Source organism: Chiloscyllium plagiosum, unplaced genomic scaffold (genome assembly GCF_037043375.1).
Source record: "Chiloscyllium plagiosum isolate Xiang-an unplaced genomic scaffold, Cpla_swu_hap1 HiC_scaffold_27, whole genome shotgun sequence".
Taxonomy (NCBI): domain Eukaryota; kingdom Metazoa; phylum Chordata; class Chondrichthyes; order Orectolobiformes; family Hemiscylliidae; genus Chiloscyllium; species Chiloscyllium plagiosum.
Window position 1 is genome coordinate 31,208,489 of NW_028270165.1, and position 17,512 is coordinate 31,226,000.

The following is a 17,512-nucleotide window of genomic DNA, read 5'->3' on the forward strand; positions in this document are numbered from 1 at the left end:
CGCAGTGCGTCCCTGAGGCGGCCGATGGTTTGTCAGGCGCACGCGCGAGCCGCCATTTTCCTCGAGCCGCCGGCGATCGGACGGAACGTCGGCTCCCAACGGTCGCGGAGAGGAGCTCGGGGTCAGTTATGGGGCCGGGGATTGGGATCGGTCCGAGCTCAACCCCCCGACCACTGTGTTCATCAAACAGGAACCCGGCCGCGCCGGCTTCATTCAGGCCTCGGGGTAGAATGGAATGGGATGGGGGGGGATACGGTGTGGGCAGGGATACGTTGTGTCGGGGGGGTTGGGGGGATAGATACAGTGGGGGGGAGGGATACGGTGTGGGGAGGGAAACGTTGTGTTGGGGGGATACGTTGTGCCGGGGGGGTGGCGGGGATACGGTGTGTCGGGGGGTTTGGGGGGATACGGTGTGTCGGGGGGGTTGGGAGGATACGGTGTGTCGGGGGGGTTGGGGGGATACGGTGTGTCGGGGGGTTTGGGGGGATATGGTGTGTCGGGGGGTTTGGGGGGAATACGGTGTGTCGGGGGGGATGGGGGGAATACGGTGTGTCTGGGGGGATACGGTGTGTCGGGGGGGTTGGGAGGATACGGTGTGGGGGGGATACGGTGTGTCGGGGGGTTTGGGGGGATACGGTGTGTCGGGGGGGTTGGGGGGATACGTTGTGCCGGGGGGGTGGCGGGGATATGGTGTGTCGGGGGGTTTGGGGGGATATGGTGTGTCGGGGGGTTTGGGGGGAATACGGTGTGTCGGGGGGGATGGGGGGAATACGGTGTGTCGGGGGGGATGGGGGGAATACGGTGTGTCGGGGGGGATGGGGGGAATACGGTGTGTCGGGGGGGATGGGGGGAATACGGTGTGTCGGGGGGGATGGGGGGAATACGGTGTGTCGGGGGGGATGGGGGGGAATACGGTGTGTCGGGGGGATGGGGGGGAATACGGTGTGTCGGGGGGATGGGGGGGATACGGTGTGTCGGAGGGATGGGGGGGATACGGTGTGTCGGAGGGATGGGGGGGATACGGTGTGTCGGGGGGTTTGGGGGGAATACGGTGTGTCGGGGGGTTTGGGGGGAATACGGTGTGTCGGGGGGTTTGGGGGGAATACGGTGTGTCGGGGGGTATACGGTGTGTCGGGGGGTTTGGGGGGATACGGTGCGTCGGGGGTATGGGGGGAATACGGTGCGTCGGGGGGGATGGGGGGAATACGGTGCGTCGGGGGGGATGGGGGGAATACGGTGTGTCGGGGGGGATGGGGGGAATACGGTGTGTCGGGGGGGATGGGGGGGAATACGGTGTGTCGGGGGGGATGGGGGGGAATACGGTGTGTCGGGGGGATGGGGGGGATACGGTGTGTCGGAGGGATGGGGGGGATACGGTGTGTCGGAGGGATGGGGGGGATACGGTGTGTCGGGGGGTTTGGGGGGAATACGGTGTGTCGGGGGGTTTGGGGGGAATACGGTGTGTCGGGGGGTATACGGTGTGTCGGGGGGTTTGGGGGGATACGGTGCGTCGGGGGTATGGGGGGAATACGGTGCGTCGGGGGGGATGGGGGGAATACGGTGCGTCGGGGGGGATGGGGGGAATACGGTGCGTCGGGGGGGATGGGGGGAATACGGTGCGTCGGGGGGGTTGGGGGGGATACGGTGCGTCGGGGGGTTGGGGGGGATACGGTACGTCGGGGGTTTGGGGGGATACGGTACGTCGGGGGTTTGGGGGGATACGGTACGTCGGGGGTTTGGGGGGATACGGTGCGTCGGGGGTTTGGGGGGATACGGTGCGTCGGGGGGGTTGGGGGGATACGGTGCGTCGGGGGGTTGGGAGGATACGGTGTGTCGGAGGGATGGGAGGATACGGTGTGGGGGGGATACGGTGTGTCGGGGGGATACGGTGCGAGGGGGGATATGTTGTGTCGGGGGGGGTTGGGGGAATACGGTGCGGGGGGGATATGTTGTGTCGGGGGGAGGGTTGGGGGGATACGGTGCGGGGGGGATATGTTGTGTCGGGGGGTTTGGGGGTAATACGGTGTGTCGGGGGGTTTGGGGGGTATACGGTGTGTCGGGGGATACGGTGTGTCGGGGGGTTTGGGGGGATACGGTGTGTCGGGGGGTTTGGGGGGAATACGGTGTGTCGGGGGGTTTGGGGGGTATACGGTGTGTCGGGGGGTTTGGGGGGGTACGGTGTGTCGGGAGGGTTGGGGGATACGGTGTGTCGGGCGGTTTGGGGGGATACGGTGTGTCGGGGGTTTGGGGGGTATACGGTGTGTCGGGGGGTTTGGGGGGAATACGGTGTGTCGGGGGGTTTGGGGGGAATACGGTGTGTCGGGGGGTTTGGGGGGAATACGGTGTGTCGGGGGGTTTGGGGGGAATACGGTGTGTCGGGGGGTTTGGGGGGAATACGGGGGGTTTGGGGGGAATACGGTGCGTCGGGGGGTTTGGGGGGAATACGGCGCGTCGGGGGGTTTGGGGGGAATACGGCGCGTCGGGGGGTTTGGGGGGAATACGGCGCGTCGGGGGGTTTGGGGGGAATACGGTGCGTCGGGGGGTTTGGGGGGATACGGTGCGTCGGGGGGGATGGGGGGGATACGGTGCGTCGGGGGGGTTTGGGGGGAATACGGTGCGTCGGGGGGGTTTGGGGGGAATACGGTGCGTCGGGGGGTTTGGTGGGATACGGTGCGTCGGGGGGTTTGGGGGGATACGGTGCGTCGGGGGGTTTGGGGGGAATACGGTGTGTCGGGATTGGGGGGGTACGGTGTGTCGCGAGGGTTGGGGGATACGGTGTGTCGGGCGGTTTGGGGGGATACGGTGTGTCGGGGGTTTGGGGGGAATACGGTGTGTCGGGATTGGGGGGGTACGGTGTGTCGGGAGGGTTGGGGGATACGGTGTGTCGGGCGGTTTGGGGGGATACGGTGTGTCGGGGGGGATGGGGGGGATACGGTGTGTCGGGGGGGATGGGGGGGATACGGTGTGTCGGGGGGGATGGGGGGGATACGGTGTGTCGGGGGTATGGGGGGGATACGGTGTGTCGGGGGTATGGGGGGGATACGGTGTGTCGGGGGGATGGGAGGGATACGGTGTGTCGGAGGGGATGGGGGGGATACGGTGTGTCGGGGGGGATGGGGGGGATACGGTGTGTCGGGGGGGATGGGGGGGATACGGTGTGTCGGGGGGGATACGGTATGCCGGGGGCGGGGGGTTGGGGGGATACGGTGTGGGGAGTGATACGGTGTGTCGGGAGGGTTGGGGGGTATACGGTGTGGGGGGGATACGGTGTGTCGGGGGGGATACGGTGTGCCGGGGGGGGGGTTGGGGGGATACGGTGTGGGGAGTGATACGGTGTGTCGGGAGGGTTGGGGGGGTATACGGTGTGGGGGGTGATACGGTGTGTCGGAGGGGTTGAGAGGATACGGTGGGTCGGGGGGCGATACGGTGTGTGCGGGGGGGACACGGTGTGTGGGGGGGGATACGGTGTGGGGGACACGGTGTGTCAGGGGGTTGGGGGGTTACGGTGTGGGGAGGGATACGTTGTGCCGGGGGGTGGGGAGGATACGGTGTGGGGGGGGATACGTTGTGCCGGGGGGGTGGGGGGGATACGGTGCGGGGGGGGAAACATTTTGTCGGGAGGGGTTGGGGGGATACGGTGCGGGGAGGGATACAGTGGGGTGCGGGGGGATACGGTGCGGGGTGATACGGTGTGTCGGGGTGGTGGGGGGGATACGGTGCGGGGGGGGAAACATTGTGCCGGGGGGGTGGGGGGGATACGGTGCGGGGGGGGAAACATTGTGTCGGGAGGGGTTGGGGGGATACGGTGCGGGGTGATACGGTGTGTCGGGGGGGTGGGGGGGGATACGGTGTGGGGGGGTTGGGGGGATACGGTGTGGGCAGGGATACGTTGTGTCGGGAGGGTTGGGGGGATACGTTGTGTCGGGGTGGGGGGGATACAGTGTGGGGAGGGATACGTTGTGTCGGGGGGGATGGGGGGGGATACGGTGTGTCGGGGGGGGTGGGGGGATACGGTGTGTCGGGGGGGTCGGAGGGATACGGTGTGGGGTGAATACTGTGTGGGGTGGATACGTTGTGTCAGGGGGGTGGGGTGGATACGGTGTGTCGGGGGGGTTGGGGGTTACGGTGTGGGGGGGATACGGTGTGTCGGGAGGGTTGGGGGGATACGGTGTGGGGGGGAATACGTTGTGTCGGGGGGAGTTGTGGGGATATGGTGTGTCGGGGAGGGGGTTGAGGGGATACGGTGTGTCGGGGGGGGGGTTGGGAGGATATGGTGTGGGTGGGGTTGGGGGATACGGTGTTGGGGAGGATGCAATGAGACGATGCAATGTTGGGGGAGTGGCAGGATGTGTGTGGCGGGATGGGGGGGCGACGGGATGAAGGGGGTGGGGGTGCAAGGTTGAGGGGGTTGGGGCAGCTACAACATTGGGGGTTATTGTGGGGGGTGCGACGTTGTGGGGAATTGTGTTGAACGGGACATTGGGAGGGAATGGGTGGTGCGAGAAGAATTGTGGGGAGGGCAAAGAGGGAGGTGGGGGCAAGAAGGGAGTGGAGGGCAGAGAGGGAAGGGGTAGATGGGAAGGAGCAGTGTCAGAAAGGAGTGGCACATCGTTTGTTCACAGCTGCCATGTTTGTTAAAGGTATTTGGATTGACTTGGAGGAGGTTGCTGCCCATGAAGCTGTGATTTCTTTGTATTGGATGTCGAAATAATTCGCAAGGTTGATTCCGGCAATGAGAAACTTTAGTTGTTAGGATAGATTGAAGAAGTAGGACCTGTCCTCTCTGGAGTGAAGGGGACTAAGAGGAGATCTGAGTTTTTCAAAATCATGAACGGGCGATGGAAACTATCGATGGGAAGAAGATTTTTGCCATTTTGGAAAAGAAAAATGAATGTGATGTGCAAAAGATTCAAGGGGGTTGTAAGAGAGAACATTTTCACACAGTACTCGTTAAGGTTGTGGAATGTATTGCCTGGAAATGTGGTGAAGGCAGGTTCAGTTGAAGTATTCAAGAGCGCGTTGGAAAATTATTTGGATGGAAATGCTATGCAGTGACATTGGGAAAAGATGAGAGATTGTCATGAGGGAATGGAGTCATAGACATGTATGGCACGGAAACAGACCCTTCTGTCCAACTTGTCCATGCTGACCAGATATCCCAACCCAATCTAATCCCACCTGCCAGCACCCGGCCCATATCCTTCCAAATCCTTTCTATTCATATACCCATCCAGATGCCTTTTAAATTGTACTAACCTCCACCACTTCCTTTGGCAGCTCATTCCATACACGTACCACCCTCTGCATGAAAATAATTGCCCCTTAGGTCTCTTTTATATCTTTCCCCTCTCACCCTAAACCTACGCCCTCTAGTTCTGGACTCCCCCACCTCAGGGAAAAGACTTTGTCTGTTTATCCTATCCATGCCCCTCATGGTTTTATAACCTCTATAAGGTCACCTCTCAGCCTCCGACGCTCCAGGGAAAACAACCCCAGCCTATTCAACCTCTCCATGTAGCTCAAATCCTCCAACCCTGGCAACATCCTTGTAAGTCTTTACTGAACCTTTTCAAGTTTCACAACATTTTTCCAATAGGAAAGAGACCAATATTCCAAAAGTGGCCTAACCAATGTCCTGTACAGTCGCAATGTGACACCCAACTCCTGTACTCAATACTCTGACCAGTAAAGGAAAGCATACCAAACAATAAGATAAAAACATCTTTGGCCCAGCGACCATTTTCTGCACTGTAACGATTTTGTCAAATTGCATGGGCCTTGCAAATCCGAGAGTCGCAAACTAAGCATTCTTGTAGGCTACATGAGATTGAGATGAGAAATTTCTTCATGCAGTGAGTGATGATCCTGTGGAATTCTGTCATAGAAAGGAGGCTAAAGGATATGGGGCGAAGGTGGCAATAGTACACTGAGTTGGCTGAGCATGTGTGGTAATGCTGGCTAGGAGGGGGGAATAACAGTTCATTTCTATCCCGAACTGACAGTGATGGATTTTGGAAACTCCTTTGACGGGTGGTTAGGTTCGGAGAATTGAGAAACCGCAAACTCAGACCAAGTGGCAGACACAAATGTATGGAGAGCCTGAGCAATATGGCAGCATCTGTGGAGAGAAAATATGCTGATGTACCCGCTGAGTTTCTGCAGAAACGTGCTTATTTTTTGATTTTCACCATCCACAGCTCTTGTTTTATGAAACCGCAAATAATGTTTAGCACTTGTGATTTCCTATCCTTGACCTACTGCCTGTGATTGCTTTTGTATTGTACTTTTACAGGATGTTACAAAAGGATTTGCAAGCAGGAATCTGAAATCAAACGTCACGTGACGGATTCAACTGTTCATCAGAACTGTATTAGAAGCTTTTTGCTCTAACTATCCATTTCCAGGTAATTACCACTCACTGCATAAAATTTCTTATTGCCTCATAGTCATACAGCACAGAAACAGATCCTTCCGGTCCAGTCAGTCTATGCCGAACATTATCCCAAATTAAATTAGTCCCATCTGTCTGCTCCTGGCCCATATCCCTCCAAACCTTTCCTATTCGTCTATCTATCCAAATGTCTTTAAATCTTGTAAGTGTACCTGCATCCATTACAACTGAACCACCCAGTGTGTTTAAAAAAAAAATGCTTCTCTTCTCTCACCTTAAAACTGTGCTCCCTGGTCTTGAAATCCCCCATTCTAGCGAAAAGACAATTACCATTAACTCTACACCTCTTATTATTTTACAAACTTCTATCAGGTCACCTCTCAAAGTCCAGTGCTCCAGTGAAATAAAAAAAGTCCTAGCCTATCAGACTTTTCTTAATAACTCAAACCTTCCTTACCCGGCAACATCCTGATAAATCTCTTCTAAACATTCTCCCTCATGTTAATATCCTTCCAATAAATGGGTGACCGGAACTGGACACCGCATTCCAGGAGAGGCCTCACCAATGTTCTGGACAAACTCGAGTGTGACTTCCCAGCTCAAAGGACTGAGCAGTAAAGGCAAGCATGTCAAACACCTTTTTAACCACCCTGTCTATATGTGATGCAAACTTCAAAGAATTATACACCTGCACTCCCACGTCCCTCTGTTTTATAACACTACCCAATGTCCTGCCATTAATTGTATAAGGCCTCCCCTTGTTGTACCAAAATGCAATACTTTGTATTTACCCAGATGAAACACCCATCTGCCATTTTTCAACCCATTGATCAATGGGTAAAAACTTTGCCATTGAATTAGATGAGATTCCCTACAGTGTGGAAACAAGCCCTTTAGCCCAACAAGTCCACACCGACCCTCCGAAGAGTGACCCTCCCAGACCCATTCCCCTCTCACTAATGCACCTAACACTATGGGCAATATAGCATGGCCAATTCACCTGACCTGCACATCTTTGGACTGTGGGAAGAAACCGGAGCACCCGGAGGAAACCCACACAGACACGGAGAATGTGCAAACTCCACACAGACAGTCACCCGAGGTTGGAATCGAACCTGGGACCCTGGCGCTGTGAGGCAGCAGTGCTAACCACTGAGCCACCATGCTGCCTTACCTTAGAAAGCCTTCTTCAGCATCCACTTATGGCACCGATTTTGGTGTCGTCCTCTTTGAATCTCCTTCAATAATCTGTCCCGTAATCCTTTTACCATCAGCTAGTAGGAAAACCTTTTCTACCTTATTTAACTCTTTTTCAATAGCACTTCTATCAAATCTCCTCTTGATATCGTTTGCTGCAAGGAGGAAATCTGTTTCTCCAACCTCCTGACTCCCCAGTCCTTTACTGTGCCGAGTTGCGAGAGGTCCCGGGTTCAAATCCCGGACGAGCCCGCGTTTTTTAACTTGACTTGTGCAAAACTGCCTGATTAATTTTCTCAAAAAACGCCTTCGTGAAACGAGGTTGGGCTGTCTGGAGTACGAATGAGGCGGAAAACAGGGAAGTGAAATGGTTGGAGCATAAGAGAATCGCCATCTGCAAGTTTCCCTCCAAGCCCCACTCAGTCTTGACTCACCTGTATCACTGCCATTCCGTCACCGTCATGGCCAAAATCCTGGAAGTCACTTGCTACCGGCACAATGGATGTACCTACCACCCAAAGAATTTTGAGAAGGAAATTATGGACAAGCATTAAATGTTACTTTAGCCAATGATGCCCCCTTACCGTGGGCAAAATATGAAAACTTCCAGAAATTTGCAACTCTAGTTCCGCATCCCTCAAACCATTCTCGTAAATCTCCTCTGCATCTTCTTGGGGATCCTCCCCATCTTTCATAATGTGGGTTGATCACTGGTGTGCAGAGACACAGATGCTCTGTGTTCCCTTGTGGTTTTTGAGCTCTCGGGATTCCTTCAGCTGAGGTTTTTCTCTGACTGACTGAGGTGAAAGATGAGTAATTATTTGTGTTAAACATTTGGAGCAGCTGTAGTTGGCTGAAGAGCCACCTTTTGCACCATAACGTTTTTCTGATTGTCTTGCGTCACTCAGAGGATGCGGGTGTCGTAGAGTCACACAGTATGGAAACAGACCCTTTGCCCCAACCTGTCTATGCTGACCAGGTTTCCCTAGACTGAACTAGGTCCATATGGCTCATATCCCTCTAAACCGTTCATATCCCATTTTGGAGGATTGCATGCAATTCTGATCTCCTTCCTATTGGAAAGATATTGTGAAATTCGAAAGGGTTCAGAAAAGATTTACAAGGATGTTGCCAGGATTTGAGCTATAGGGAGAGGCTGAATAGGCTGGGGCTGTTTTCCCTGAAGGCTGAGGGGTGACCTTATAGAGGTTTATAATATCATAAGGGTGCATGGATAGGGTAAACCGACAAGGTCGTTTCCCTGGGCTAGGGTAGTCCAGACCTAGAGGGCATAGGTTTAGGGTGCGAGTGGAAAGATTTTAAAAGGCACATAAGGGGCAACTTTTTCACACAGAGGGTGGTGCGTGTATTGAATGAACTGCCAGAGGAAGTGGTGGAGGCTGGTACAATTCCAGCATTTAAGTTATCTGAATGGATGTATGAATAGGAAGGGTTTAGAGGGATATGGGCCAAGTCTGGCAAATAGGACTAGATTAGGTTAGGATATCTGGTCGGCATGTACGAGTTGGACTGAAGGGCCTGTTTCCATGCTGTGGACCTCTGACTCAGTCCATGTACCTGTCCAAATGTCTTTTGAATGTTATAATTGTAGCCACCTCTTCCGCTTCCTCTGACAACTCATTCCATATATGCACCACCTTCAGTAAGGAAAGGTTGTCCCTCAGGTCCTTGTCCAGTCTTCCCCCTCGCCCTCTTAAACCAACTGCCTCTGTTTTGGACGCCCCCTCCCCTGGGGAAAAGACCTTATGTATGCCCGTCATGATTTTATAAACCTCTGTAGATTGCCCCTCAGCCTCCAAAGCTCCAAGGAAAAATGTCCCAGTCTATCTCGCCTCCTTATAATGCACACCTGGCAGTCACAGTCACATGGCTGTGCATCTTTTTTGCGGCTTTCCTATATCAGAATTGTACACAGTATTCCAGACGTGGCCTTAACAATATCTTGTGTAGCTGTAACACGATGTCCCAATTTCCATACTCTGTGCTCTGACCAGTGAAGTAAAGTGTGCCAGACACCGCCTTCACCCTGCCTAGCTGTGATGCCACTTTAAAGGAACTATGTACCTGCACCCCTAGGTCCCTGTTTGACAACACACCCCATGGCCCTCATATTAACTGTGCAAGTCCTGCCCTGTTTGTCTTATCAAAAAGCAACACCTTCCATTTGTCTACATTAAACTCCATCCGCCATTCCTTGACTCACTGTCCCAGTTCATCAAGATCCCATTGTACTCTTAGATAACCGTCTTCACTGTCCGCTCCACCGCCAGTATATGTTGTCTGCAAACGCACTAACCATGCCCCCTATATTCTCATCCAAATTGTTCATATAAATGACAAACAGCAGTGGACCCAGCACTTATCCGCTGGTCACAGACCTCGAACCTGACCAACAATCCTCTACCACCAGCCTCTCGCTCCTGCCATCAATTTTGAATCCAGTTGGCTATCTCCCCTTGGATCCTATGTGATCTAACTTTACTAGCCAGTTCACTATGTGGAAGCTCGCTGAAGGCCTTGCTGATGTCAGAACAGGCAGGGTGGTTTAACATAACACCAGAAGCCAGGGAATCTGAATAACTTATGATAAGTGGGTGACACAGTGGTTAGCACTGCTGCCTCACAGCACCAGAGACCCGGGTTCAATTCCCGCCTCAGGCGACTGACTGTGTGGAGTTTGCACGTTCTCCCCATGTCTGCGTGGGTTTCCTCCAGGTGCTCCGGTTTCCTCCCACAGTCCAAAAATGTGCAGGTTAGGATGAATTGGCCATGCTAAATTGCCCATAGTGTTAGGTGCAGGAGTAAATGTAGGGGAATGGGTCTGGGTGGGTGAACTTCGGCGGGTCGGTGTGGACTTGTTGGGCAAAAGGGCCTGTTTCCACAATGTAAGTAATCTAATTTAAAAAAAAACACGTCTGCCCTCATCTCAAACTGAGTCAAGTTTGTGAGGCGTGCTTTTCCACGTACAAAGCTATGCTGACTATCCCTAATCAGTCCTTGCCTTTCCGAATGCATCTAAATCCTGTCTCTCAGAATCCCCTCCAATGACTTACACACTGATGATGTCAGGCTCATTGGTCTGTAGTTCCCTGGTTTTCCTTGCAACTTTTCTTAAATAATGGTACAACATTGGCTACCCTCCAATCTTCTGGCACCTCACCCGTGGCTGTCAATGATACAATTATTTATGCTTGGGACACTACAATTTCTTCCCTAGCTTTCTACAATGTCGTGGGATACTCTTGATGAGGTCCCAGGGATTAATCTACCATTATGCACGTTAAGACGTCCAGCACCACCTCTTCTGTAATACGGACCCTTTTCAAGACATCACTATTTATGTTCCCTGGTCCTTAAGGTTCCATGTTGAATATTGATTTGAAATGTTCGTTTAGGATCGTTCCCCCATCTCCTGTGGTTCCAGATATAGACAGCCTTGCTGATCTTTATGGGTCTCTATTCCCTCCCTTGTTACTCTTTTGCTGTTAATGTATTTAGTAGAATCTCTTTGGATTCTCCCTAACCTGATCTGCCAAAGCTATTTCATTCCCACTTTTATTTTGCCTTCCTGATTTTTGTCCTTAAGCATACTCCCTATACTTCCCTACCTCCTCAAGGGATTCCCTTGACCCCAGCTCTCTATCCTGACATATGCCTCCTTTTTCTTGATCAGAGCCTCAACATCTGTCGTCATCCCATGTGCCCTACTCCTGGCAGTCTTGGCCTTCACACTAAGAGGGACATGCTGATCCTGAACTCTTGTTTTCTTGCTTTTGAAAGCCTCTCACTTACCGGACCTTTACCAATAAACAACTTTTGAGCGTTCCTGTCGAGCACCATCAAAGTTGGCCGAGCTTCAATTTCGAACTTGTGGGCCAAGCCTATCTCTTCCAAAGCAATTTTATAACTAATAGAATTGTGGTCACTGGTCCAAAAGTGCTAGGCTAACACCGGAGTCACTCGGCCTGAATTATTTCCCAGGAGGAGGTCAAGTTATTGCCCCATCTCTTGTCAGGCGCTGAGGGCATCTTGTGGGTGTTTATGCTCCCATGTGTCTGCTGCTTTTGACCTTCAAGATGGAAGTAGCTGTGAATTTGTAGCTGATGTCTTTGAAGACCTGAGGCTGAAGTCTGTCAGGACCGAGAGATGGGTTTCAGAGGTGCTGTCCAAGAAGCCTAGGTGAATTTCTGCAGTGTTTATTTCTGGATGCAACACACTTGCTACAGAGTGCTGGTGGTGGAGTAAGGAGATGTTTGTGGATGTGATGCCAGTCAAGCGTGCTGCTTTGTCCTGCATAATGTCAAGCTTATTGAGGGTTGCTGACGCTCCACTCTTCCAGGCAAGTGGGGAGTACTCCATTACACCTCTGGCTTGTGCCTTGAAGATATGGACAGACTTCAGGGAGTCACTGACCTTCTCACTGTCGGATTTCTAGCCTCTGACCTGCTCCTCGACCCACTTATTTATACGGCTTGTTCCATTTCTGGTCAAAGTTAACTGCCAGCAAGTTGAGAGTGGGAATTCAGTGCTAGTGTTGAATGTCAAGAGATGATGTTTAGACTCCATACTGTGAAGCAAATCTTGCTGTTATAAGTATTTCCAAGGCTTTGCTGCTGGTGTGGCTCCTTTACTGTCGATCTCGCCCATGTCCATCCATTGCTGTGCTTCAGTTATAGAGTCACAGAGACGTACAGCACGGAAACAGACCCGTCAGTCCAAGTCGTCCATGCTGACCAAATGTCCCAACCCAATCTAGTTCCATTTGCCAGCACTTGAAACTCTTCCACTTCATGTCCCCATCCAGCTCCCTTTCAAATGCTGCAATTGTACCAGCCTCCACTACTTCCTCTGGCAGCTGATTCCATATACACACCACCCTCTGCATGAAAAAGTTGCCCCTTCGGTCTCTTTAATATCCTTCCCCTCTGACCCCAAACCTATGCCCTCTAGTTCTAGATTTTCCCACCCCAGGGGAAAGACCTTGCGTATTTATCTTGATTTTATAAACCTCTATAAAGTCACCCCTCAGCCTTTGACGCTCCAGGGAAAACAGTCCCAGCCTATTCAGCCTCTCCCTATAGCTCAAATCCTCCAACCCTGGCAACATCCTTTTCTGAGCCCTTTCAAGTTTTACAACATCCGTCCGATAGGAAAGAGATCAGAATTGCACACGATATTCCAACAGTGGCCTAACCAATGCCCTGTACAACTGCAACATGATCTCCCAACTCCTGTAATCAATACTCTGACCAATAAAGAAAAACATACCAAATGCCTTCTTCACTATCCTAAGTACCTGCGACTCTACTTCTGCCCTCCTTGATTACTTCTCTGCCAGTGTGTAACTTCCTCTGTCAATAATTAATAGTTTTAGACAGGCTTGATATTTATCTATTACTTTGCCCAACTTCCTACCACTGACTGCCCTCTGAATATGTGCTGTTGACTTAGCAGCTTTACCTTCCCACAGGAAGGTACTTTCACAGTCAGGATTTCGTTTTCCTGCACTAGTGTCCATTTCCCTTTCAGTTTTAGGCTCACATTAGCCACTTTCTGCCCCATTTTTATTCCCAAAAATTCATTCTGCACATTGTGAAATTCAGTTTCACAGATGGGGACGGCACGATGGCTCCATGGTTAGCACTGGTGCCTCACAGCGCCAGGGACCCGGATTTGATTCCATCCTCATGCGACTGTCGGTGTGGAGTTAGCACATTCTCCCTGTCTGTGTGGGTTTCCTCCCACAGTCCAAAGATGTACAGGTTAGGTGCGTTCGTCATGCTGATTTGGCCCATAGTGTCCATGGATGTGCAGGCGAGGTAGTGTAGCCATGGGAATTGCAGGGATAGGGTGGGGGAATCTGGGTGGCACGGTCTTTGGAGAGTCTGTTGGGTTCGGACTGAATAGCATGCTTCCATACTGCGTACAGTTCTGGTCGCCACATTACCAAAAAGATGTGGAGGCATTGGAGAGAGTGCAGAGGATGTTCATCAGGACGTTGCCTGGCATGGAGGGCACGAGCTATGAAGAGGGGTTGAGTAGACTAGGATTATTTTCATTAGAGGGAGGTTGAGAGGGGACCTGATTGAGGTCTACAGAGTCATGAGAGATATAGACAGGGTGGATAGCAAGAAGCTCTCCCCCCCCCGCCCAGAATGGGGGACCCAATTACGAGGGGTCACGAGTTTAAGGTGGGGGGGGGAATTAAGGTATGCGTGAAAAGGTATGCGTGAAAAGTTCTTTACACAGAAGGTGGTGGATGCCTGGAAAGTGTTGCCAGCAGAGATGGTAGAGGCGGGCACAGTAGCGTCATTTAAGATGTATCTCGACAGATACATGAATGGGCAGAGAGCAGAGGGATACAGATCCTTAAGAAAAAGGCGACAGGGTTAGATACAGGATCTGGATCGGCGCAGGCTTGGAGGGCCGAAGGGTCTGTTCCTGTGCTGTCATTTTTTTTGTTCTTTTGTTTTTATCATGGGAATTCTACAATTCTGAAATTTCAAGAGACCAGCAGACATTGCCAATCCACAGTGGCCTGTGGAAAAGGTAACATTTTATTTCCTTGAGCTGTTGGGTCCGTGTTAGCTAAACAGCGACAGGCTATTCACCCAGCAGTGATGCAACAGTGACGTATCTGAGTTAGCAACAACAATTTCCTACTTGGGTAGCGCCTTTTACATAATAGAATATTTTAAAGGTGTTCCACAGCAACGTTATGAAGCAACGACTGACACGGTGCCACAAATGAGGCTATGAGGACCAGGGTAAAAAGCTGAGGAAAAAGAAGGGGTTTCAAGGGAGGTTGAGAGACAGAGTGTGTTTCAGGAGGCAACTTCCAGAGCAGGCTGCCCCAGCAATCGAAGGTACGGTGCCCATTGGTAGAACAATTCAAATCCGTATTATTCAGGAGGAAAGAGAAACCATGATTTGTGTGTTGAGTTTAGAGACAGGGAAGTTTGAGAGGCTGGAGGACATTAGAGATGGGTAGGAATTTGAAAGACAGGGATGAGAAGTATTTTGCTGATTCTTAAGCTGGAGCCTCTTTAGGTCAGTGAGCACAGGGTGATTGGTGCGAGTCAGCATGTGGACAGCGGAGCTTTGAATGGCCTTGAGATTGCAGGGAGGTTTACTGTGGGAAGCTGACCAGGAGTGTGTTAGGACAGTTAAATCCTGAGGTAACTAAAGAAGGAATGACAGTTTCAGCATCAATCAGCTGGAGTTGAGCACTGTTACCGAGGTGGAAATAGCTGGTCTTGATGAAATTTGAGGTGTGGGTGGAAGCTCATCTTGGGCTGAGATATTTCACTGTGGTTGTGAACGGTTGAGGTCACACATCAGACAGTTGCCAGGGGGAGAGAGAGAGTGAGTCGGGTGGTGAGGGAGTGGAGTTTGTAGCAGGGACTGAAGGTATTGGCTTCAATCTTCTCAAATTTAAATTGATGGAATTGTGTTCACCCAGACTTGGGTGTCAGACAAGTCAGAATGGAGTGTGACTGGGAGGTGATAGAATTTACAGGTAGTGGAGATGGAGGGCTTGGGAGAATCGAACAATGTTGTCATCAGGTTACAGCTGAGATAAAATCTGCCTCTCTCACTTATTCTCTTCCCAATCATCTTTTGTCAGTGCAGTCCAAGTGACCAATTCCCTTCCCTGAAAGATGGTTAGTGAACTGGTTGGGCTTTTATGACAATCCAGGAGCTTTTGTAATCACTTTTTTTTTCTCCAGAGCTGGCCTTGCAAGTTGCCATATTTGTTCAGCTGCAGTTTCACAACCTGCCTCTTTTTTTCAGATTGTCTCATGCTCCCTGTTTTTCTTCTGTTTTAAATCTGGTTTCACAGGGTGTAAAAAGGATAGAATTAGCAATTGGGAAACAAAAAGTGAACGTCCCTATGGAGCTGCTGAAGTTGCCCAGTTTATCGTAATCTGGACCTCGATGGATTTGGAACATGGAGGACAAAAGTACTGTTGACAATGAAGAGAAACTGTACATGTGTTCTGTGTGTGACCAAGGCTTCAGTCGATCGTCTGACCTGTTTGAACATAAATGCAGTTACAGTGGGGAGAAGCAATGTAGGGATTGTGAGATTGGATTCCGATCCCAGTCTGAGTTGGAAACACATCGGCGCAGTCACGTTGGAGAGGGGCTGTTGATCTGTTCAAAGTGTGGAAAGGGATTCACTTCCTCTTCCACCTTGCAGACACACCAATGCACTCACACTGACGAGGGACCATTTAAGTGTCCAGTCTGCAGCAAGTGCTTCACTAGTTCTTGGGACCTGATTTTCCACCAAAGTGTTCACACCAATGAGAGACCATTTGGGTGTTCTCACTGTGGGGCTGGCTTCAAGTCATCAGCTGACCTCACCGCACACGAGTTAGTTCACACTGGGGAGAGGCCATTCAGCTGCTCAGAGTGTGGGAAGGGATTCACGCGCACCTCCCACTTGCTGAGGCACCAGCGAGTACACACTGGCCAGAAACCATTCACCTGCTCCCAGTGTGGGAAGGGATTTGCCCAGTCCTCCCACCTACTGAGACACCAGCGGGTTCACACTGGGGAGAGACCGTTCACCTGCTCTGACTGTGGGAAGAGATTCGCTCAGTCGTCCACCCTGCTGGCACACCAAAGACTTCACACCGGGGAGAGACCATTCATCTGCTCATTGTGTGGGAAGGGATTCGCCCAGTCATCCAAGCTGTTGATACACCAGCGGCTTCACACTGATGAGAAACCATTTCAATGCCCAGACTGTGGGAAGTGCTATAAAAGTTCTGGGGAACTGATGTCCCACCAGCTTGTTCACACTGACGAGAGACCATTCAGGTGCTCTCACTGTGGGACTGGGTTTAAACGATCATCTGACCTTACGGTACATCAGCGAGTTCACACTGGGGAGAGGCCATTCACCTGTGCAGAGTGTGGGAAGGATTTCACTTCCTCATCGACGCTGGTGATACACCAGCGGATTCATACTGGGGAGAGGCCGTTCATGTGCTCTGAGTGTGGGAGGGGATTCACTGAATTAGCCAGCCTGACGAAACATCGGAGTATTCACACTGGCGAGAAGCCATTCATCTGCACTGAGTGTGGGAAGGGATTCAGTCGGTCGTCTACGCTGGTGATTCACCGGCGGGTTCACACTGGGGAAAGGCCTTACACTTGCTCTGAGTGTGGTATGACATTCACTCAATTATGCAGTCTGTTGAGACACCAGCGGGTTCACACTGGGGAGAGGCCCTTCACCTGCTCAGATTGTGGGAAGGGATTCACTCGATCATCTGCCCTGCAGAAACATCAGAAAATTCATAACTAACTTCAGTCATTGGATTTTGCTGTTAATCACATCCAAGCCTGTGTTGTGTGTCTTGGGTCCATATATTGTCAATGTTAGTGAACCCCACAGCATTAAAAGGGGTTAATATTGTGGATAAAGGTCAAATAAAGTAACTTAGCTTTAAATTCTTGCTGTGTTAAATCACTTTTAATACCTTCGATTAACGTTGGGTCCTTTTTGAAGTGCTGTCCCTCCTCCATTCTCATTATTAGCAAGAGGAATGCGGTCATATAGCTTCTTTGTCACTAAGATTGAGGCAATCCAAACAGTTGCTTCCGTCTTTTCCGCGGGCCCACCGGGACAAACTCTCTCTCAAAGCTTACTCCTCTTCCGAGACTGCCCCCATAGTTATCTCTGTCTTCTCCCTATCTCACTTTGTGGCCTCTGGGCTGATCACTCAACTCGCCCCAGCACCCCAAGCCTTTCCCACTGCACTTTGTGAATCCCTAAAGTAATTGCTGTTGTGTCCTGAGTAAATCCATTTCAGTAACGGACATTGAAATGTTTGCTGTAAGCGCACAGGGTCCAAATCCACAAACCCAAAAGGCCCAGTTTTCTCCTGG

General features: G+C 51.7%; 1 protein-coding gene across 1 annotated transcript; it reads left to right on the top strand.

Moving 5' to 3' along the window:
* Positions 1–5: 5 nt before the first annotated feature.
* On the top strand, positions 6–17,074 carry LOC122543506 (uncharacterized). Its single transcript, XM_087974269.1, has 3 exons — positions 6–121; positions 6,293–6,404; positions 15,453–17,074. Exon 3 carries the CDS (start codon positions 15,561–15,563, stop codon positions 16,926–16,928), a length of 1,368 nt encoding a protein of 455 aa, XP_087830395.1. The 5' UTR covers positions 6–121; positions 6,293–6,404; positions 15,453–15,560; the 3' UTR covers positions 16,929–17,074.
* The last annotated feature ends 438 nt before the right edge of the window (positions 17,075–17,512 follow it).

What these genes read in the sequence shown, in the direction of transcription:
- LOC122543506 (XM_087974269.1), top strand. Translation starts at nt 15,561, where the DNA reads ATGGAGGACAAAAGTACTGTTGACAATGAAGAGAAACTGTACATGTGT.